The 6,351-nt window shown below is 32.3% G+C and overlaps 2 protein-coding genes across 2 annotated transcripts; one reads left to right on the top strand and one right to left on the bottom strand.

Annotated features, from left to right (window-relative positions):
- The first annotated feature begins 561 nt into the window (after positions 1–561).
- LOC139875867 (uncharacterized) lies at positions 562–1,131 on the top strand. The gene has a single exon (XM_071863158.1). It carries the CDS (start codon positions 562–564, stop codon positions 1,129–1,131), a length of 570 nt encoding a protein of 189 aa, XP_071719259.1.
- An 879-nt stretch (positions 1,132–2,010) lies between these two features.
- LOC139876420 (expansin-A15-like) lies at positions 2,011–4,483 on the bottom strand. The gene is made up of 3 exons (XM_071863731.1): positions 4,265–4,483; positions 3,084–3,396; positions 2,011–2,381 (listed from the first exon to the last, which is right to left on the bottom strand). The coding sequence occupies exons 1-3, from the start codon at positions 4,398–4,400 to the stop codon at positions 2,075–2,077; spliced, it is 756 nt and encodes a 251-aa protein (XP_071719832.1). The 5' UTR covers positions 4,401–4,483; the 3' UTR covers positions 2,011–2,074.
- Positions 4,484–6,351: the final 1,868 nt, after the last annotated feature.

Here is a 6,351-nt window from a genome sequence, read left to right as displayed (position 1 = left end):
AATCCAATTAAAAGCCCAAGTAACTAACTAACAACTTTAGTTAATTAAAATGATTAATAAACTAATCATGAATGTAAATAATATCTAAAAATATTATTCGTGAAAGTTCCGGGTGTCACAAAGACGTTTCGGGCAATTAAAGTCAAGTTCGGGCAATCATGGCAACATGTAAATGTAATGACATACATTCGTTTTATCACACGTATTAATAATAATAATTATTAATAAATAAACGTTGAAAATTCCAGGGTCGTTACACTTTTCTCATACTTTATACATATCAATCCAATTTATATAAACATAAACATTTAACTTTTATCAATAAAAAATGGAGTTTTTGGGGAAGCCGACGACAACTGACGTTGCTCGGTTGTATTCGGCACACGAGGAGAAACATGTTTTAAAGGAATGTTAGGTAGTATTGACTGTATGCATTGGGCTTGGAAAAATTGTCTCGTTGCATGGAAAGGTCAACATAATATAAGTGATCACGGTCACCCTACGATCATGCTTGAAGCGGTTACTTCATACAATATGTGGATATGACATTCGTTTTTTGGGATGGCTGGTTCAAACAACGACATAAATGTGTTGAATCATTCTCCGTTGTTTGATTCACTTAAAATGGATAGAGCTGCACCGTCTTCGTTTGAAGTAAACGGACACGTCTATCCTTTTGGTTTCTACTTGACAGACGGGATATATCCTGATTGGACAACCTTAATAAAGGGATATTCGACGCCTATTGATGAGTCACGAGTCAAATTTACTAGATTTCAAGCGAGTGTTCGAAAGGACGTAGAGCGTACATTTGGTGTTTTACAAGGTAGGTTTGCAATTTTAAAAACTCCGACACGAGTTATGAACGTTAACAAGATAAGAAGGATAATGTACAGTTGCATTGTTATGCACAACATGATACAAGAAGATAACGGTTTTGCCTTGAGTACTTGGGAACAAGTATGGTTAGATAAACCCAAAAACATGCCGCGTAGTAATATTAGGAGAAGAGTCAAAGATCGTAAATCACAAGAAAACGAAATTCGCGATCGAAACGTACATGATCAACTACGTGAAGATTTAACGGCTCATATTTGGAACCTTCCACCAAACTTTCGTTCTACAAACTAGTCTTTTATTTTTTTTAATTCATGTAACGTTTTTTTTTTTTTTTTTTTTTTTTTTTTTGATGAATGTAACGTTTTTTTTTAAATGTAACTGTTTTTTTTTAATGTAATTTTTTTTATTAATGTAACTTTTTTTTATATGTAGTGTTACATTTTATCTTATGTAATAAATATAAACTAATTAAAATAACCAAACAAAAAATCAAAAATAAAATGGCACGTCATTGTCTTCCTTTGACAAAAGCCCCCTATAACAACTTTTCCCTTTCGTTGCTATGGTCCAGTCACTGACTTGCCTAAAAAAATGCATCTCATCCATTCCACGTCACAATCACCATTATCAGTGGTCTTAGAGGCGTAAGGGGTGTTGCTAGCACACAAGGCCAACAAACCATGGTTAGAGAAGGTCTTATAGTGAACCAATGATACATATCTAGTGATATATTTATTAACTTAATCTTATTAATAGAAGAAAATAATGTATTAGTAACAATGCTTTAAAAAAAAAAAAAAAAAAAAAATGTATTAGTAACAATGATTTTGAGCTGCAACTCTGGACTTTTTATACACACATTAGAGCATACAATATGTTTATAATCACAACTCCAATAACTTTAAAAACCTTAAATGATGTAATTATCAGACCATAAAAAAAAAAGAAATTTATACCACACTTGTTTGGGTATGGTTACAATATTAAACACTCAACAGATTACTAAAATGACTAAATAACAACTACCAACCCTTGTTGGCGTTGTAAATAAGAGGTGCTCTCTAAAAACACACCAATCTTCAAATCTTTCTTTGAAGTTTAGTTTAATCATCCAATCTGGGTCGTTTAAAAAGCGCCCATGAAATCGGATCTTGATTACTAAATTACATGAGAATTACAACACTAAGATTAGTAGTAAAAATCTTGAATTACGAATCATAACCCGGTTAATAAACTAGAACTGCCTTCCAGTGTAGGTTTGCCCAAATGACCAGTTAGGTGGTGCAACGTTGTTTGAAATGATCGTTCGTTTGTCACTCGTTGTAACCTTGAACGATAACGATTGACCATTTAGGAGAGTGTTACTTTGCCAGTTTTGTCCCCAGTTACGAGACATTGCTTGCCATGTTCTGCAATTTGACCCCTTGACGGAAACCGAAATAACATCTCCTGCACCACCTACATTGGTCACGAGCACTAGGTTGAAGAATGAATGGCCGTTGATCGTGAACCTTATTCCACCAATCTTCCTGCAAGCAACTCTGCCAAATTCAAAGCACGAGTTAGTATATGTGCATTTGTAGATTACTACCTTGTGTAGCTACACGAAATATGGGAACAATAAGCAAGTGAAGTAGTTAACGAGCTGAACCGAAACCCTTTACAAGGTTGCGAAAATCGCTATTCGGAGGTAATCGTTTTGGACTTTGGAGTGAGTAATCGGCAACTTGGGGAGTAATCTGATCTATCTTTTTATACATTTAAATATTAGATTTTAATTATGTGTAAATATATAAGTAAACCATAAATACAAACATAACCTTTAACCTAATTGTTTAAAGTATTAGACATAATCTTTCATTTGTTCAAAAGTTCTAAACTAATAAAAATATTAGTTTAGATTCATGTTAAATGTTGACCAATTTGAACTTTGGCGGACTTTGACCAAAAAAAATTCGATTTTGACCCATTAACCGACGTTGAACGATCAATTAACGGATTTTAAGAAAATCGTATTAGTCTGCTCGTAAAATGGAGTAATCGGGGATTAAACGGGAGTAATCGGGGTTTTTTACAACGGTAGTGGTACTTAATGAATTAGGTTAAGTCGTTAAGTAGTTAACTAATTGGGTTGGGCCGACCCGAAACCCCTTTTACCATCAAAGTTTTAAATTTTACTTTATAAATAGAGGACACATGAAATATTAAAATGTAATGTAAATAGGTAAATTACGTTTTTTCACCTTCTATACTGAACCGGTATTATTCCAGCTTTTTCTCGAGCAATGTGTTTGAAGATCGGTAGTGTGAGATCGAAATGTTGCATTGGAGGATTACACCATCCACCAGCATTATTCGGAAGAGCGTTATTTGGGGGACAAAAGTTTGTAGCTGTAACGATTATGGATCCAGGGAGACACCATTGGGCATCATTTGAGCACTTGATCTCGAAACAAGCTCCACAAGCAAGACCATTATTGAACAGATTAGTACTTAGTGCAGCTGTGTTTGTACCATATCCTTGACTGTATAGGTTTCCATATCCGCATGCTCCTCCTGCAATTACGTTCAAACTCTCAGATTCGGATCAATTTTAAAAGAATAGGTGTACCTGTTTTGCTGCAATGCAGGCAATAATGTGCAGGAGCCAGGGTAACATGTAGAGATTGGTATGTTGAAAAGAGTTATCTTTGAATTGGATTTGACTAGTTTTTTCAAGAAAACTCCTGGAAATTATTTTATAGTATTAGGGGTGTTCAATATTTGGTTTCAACTTATTAACTAGAAAAACAAATTGAATGAAAACTGATAAAAAAACAAAATGAATTTGAATTCAGTTTCGGTTTGGTTTTCAAATTTTAATTCGATTTTCAGTTTTATTTTTTCGAATTCGGTTTAACTGAAAACCGAATTGAAAGCTGAATTTAACTAATAATATCTTAAATTGTTAATATATAGTTTGAAAACAATTTTAAAATAAAATATCAATTTAAAATTAATTTGCTATGATTATTTTGATTATATTATTAATTTTTGGGTTTACCTAAAGGGGATGATTCTCACACACACTTTTTTAATCCTCACACACCAATTGAGTATTATTAAAAGAGTAAAAGGTTAAAATAGGTGTGTGAGGATCAAAAAAGTGTGTGTGAGAATCATCCCTTACCGAAACCGAACGGTTTTCAGTTTTGACTTTTGAACATGCATTCAAATTTTGTGTCAGTTTTTGGTTTTACCTCCAAAATTTACAAAACCGAATAAATCAAACCAAAAAAACCGACAATATAACCGATGAACACCCCTACTTTCTAATACCTAAATGAGTCAAAATTGTCATTTTGATAAGTAAATTAGTAAAACTTGCCGCTTTAAAAACTAGATGGACAAAAATATTGTTCTAATGATCCAGAAATAATCTTACCCATTGTACCAGAAGCATCTTGACCTCCATAGAAGGTGGCATGTGCATTAGACCATGATCTGCCATTAGCATTAGCCATTATTGTTATTGAGCACAAGCCGATGGAGACGAGTACGCATACATCAAGAAACTTCATTTTTGTTCCTGCAAAAGTGGTCAAGATTATGAGTGAAGTGAGAAAGAGGGGTTGCAGATGTTAAACTTAATGGGGGCACTCAGAACTTGTTAGAGAAGTGAGTATGAGGATACTGAAGGGAGGAATGAGACTATTTATAAATTAGATATTGGCTTATGTGTCAAAGTTTATACTTTGATTTGTTAGTCAGAAGATAATGTCTTTTTTTAGCCCTTTAACTCACTTTTGCTTTCTTTCTTTTTTCAGTTTTCAATATTTCAGTTGAGTAAAAGTAAAGATACAGTTGATCTTTAGTGTTCAAAATGTGCACATGCACATATGATACATACACGATGATGTCTAAAAGATGGTGGCTCCGCTATTGGCTTATGGCCATATGCAGTAGCATAAGGTACCAAGTTTAATTTTCTTTTTTAAACGATGAACGAATCTCTAGCAAGAAGTGTATGATTAATGTGCAAGGTACAACATATAACTATATGGCCAACTTCATTTGAGCCTTCGGGGTCACACACATATACACCGAGACGTCAAATAAAATATATATATGATGTATATATATTACTCAAGTAACAAAATAGTAAATCGAAATTAATTCATTTACTATTCATATGAATAGTAAATGAAACGAAATTAATTAATTTACTATTCACATGAAAGCGACATGATAGAAATTATTAATTATAAGTTACATAACATACTCCTAAAGTATTTGAGAAATACGACTTTTTAAAACCAAATCAAAGAAATATGATATTACAGACAAAGAAATCGAAAACAATATATTCTTTTGATTTGTTTTTTGCTACCAAACAAACAGAGTATATCATATATTCATATATATATGATCGTTGGGTTATGAGATCAGTAAGAGAGAAGAGAGAAAAAATAACATATTTGTTTTGCTTTTCTTTGATAAATCTCAACATACAGAGTATTATCGATTAATGTATTAATATAATTGGATTATATTAATACGATATTTGAGTTTGGACTAGTACTCATTGACGGTCGTTTGAAGTGTAGTGTGGACTATCCAAAGAGACGGTCATACTTTTGATCGTAGGTTTCTCTCCGTTCTTCAAGAAAGTGTGGGCTATCCAAAGAGACGGTCATACTTTTGATCGTAGGTTTCTCTTCGTTCTTCAAGAAAGGTGTATCGTTAACTCATCTTATGATTTAATATTCATGACAATTATTATGGTGTAATTGGATCATTGGGATAAATTAATCGTGTGCATATTCATTAAATATATGAATATATAATCTTGTAAATGTTTTTATGAAATAATAAAAGATTATTATTTTAACTATCCGCTGCGTTAATCAGAATAAACTTAAAAGTACACACGGTTTTCCAACAGTGGTATCCGAGCCGCTTTTACACCATCTTAATTGTCGTGTGACCATTCTTTAGATTTAGCTTTGTGGTATATTGGTGAAAGTCGAAACCTTTTTGGTTTTTAAAGTCAACTCAGTTGATCTAGACTTAACCTCATGACGCACAAATATGATTGAAAGAATATCACTATTTTAAATTGTAGATTTAATTGTTATGGCTTGAATATTTATTATAATTGTTGTTTATTTCATTCCATGGTTGTACACATGCAATGTAACCATGGACAAGCCATATGTAGGTTTTAATAATGTAGTTATTAAAATTAAGATTGCACACATAGCCCATAATGCCCCGACCTATGTATGATTGTTGTGATTGTTGATTACGGCAATATTAAGTCATATTGATTATTTATTTTTATAAGAAATGCCATTTTGAAGCCAAAGTTGTATTATATTTATTTTTTATTTTCATAGTATTGTATTTTAGTTTATTCTAAATTGTAAAAGTATTAGATTAAATGTATTTTTCAATTTTAAATAAATGTAATAAGATGAAGATTAAAGATAAAGATGCAACGTGGAGTTTGACTTAGAAGATGGCGAACAG

This window comes from Rutidosis leptorrhynchoides, chromosome 11, assembly GCF_046630445.1.
Source record: "Rutidosis leptorrhynchoides isolate AG116_Rl617_1_P2 chromosome 11, CSIRO_AGI_Rlap_v1, whole genome shotgun sequence".
Classification (NCBI taxonomy): domain Eukaryota; kingdom Viridiplantae; phylum Streptophyta; class Magnoliopsida; order Asterales; family Asteraceae; genus Rutidosis; species Rutidosis leptorrhynchoides.
This window is presented reverse-complemented; position numbering and strand designations above follow the sequence as displayed.

What these genes read in the sequence shown, in the direction of transcription:
- LOC139875867 (XM_071863158.1), top strand. Translation starts at nt 562, where the DNA reads ATGGCTGGTTCAAACAACGACATAAATGTGTTGAATCATTCTCCGTTG.
- LOC139876420 (XM_071863731.1), bottom strand. Translation starts at nt 4,400, where the DNA reads ATGAAGTTTCTTGATGTATGCGTACTCGTCTCCATCGGCTTGTGCTCA. An exon ending in AGATGCTTCTGGTACAATGG is followed by an intron (nt 3,397 to 4,264) that starts GTAAGATTATTT and finishes ACGTAATTGCAG; the next exon opens with GAGGAGCATGCGGATATGGA. An exon ending in ATACCGGTTCAGTATAGAAG is followed by an intron (nt 2,382 to 3,083) that starts GTGAAAAAACGT and finishes TGAATTTGGCAG; the next exon opens with AGTTGCTTGCAGGAAGATTG.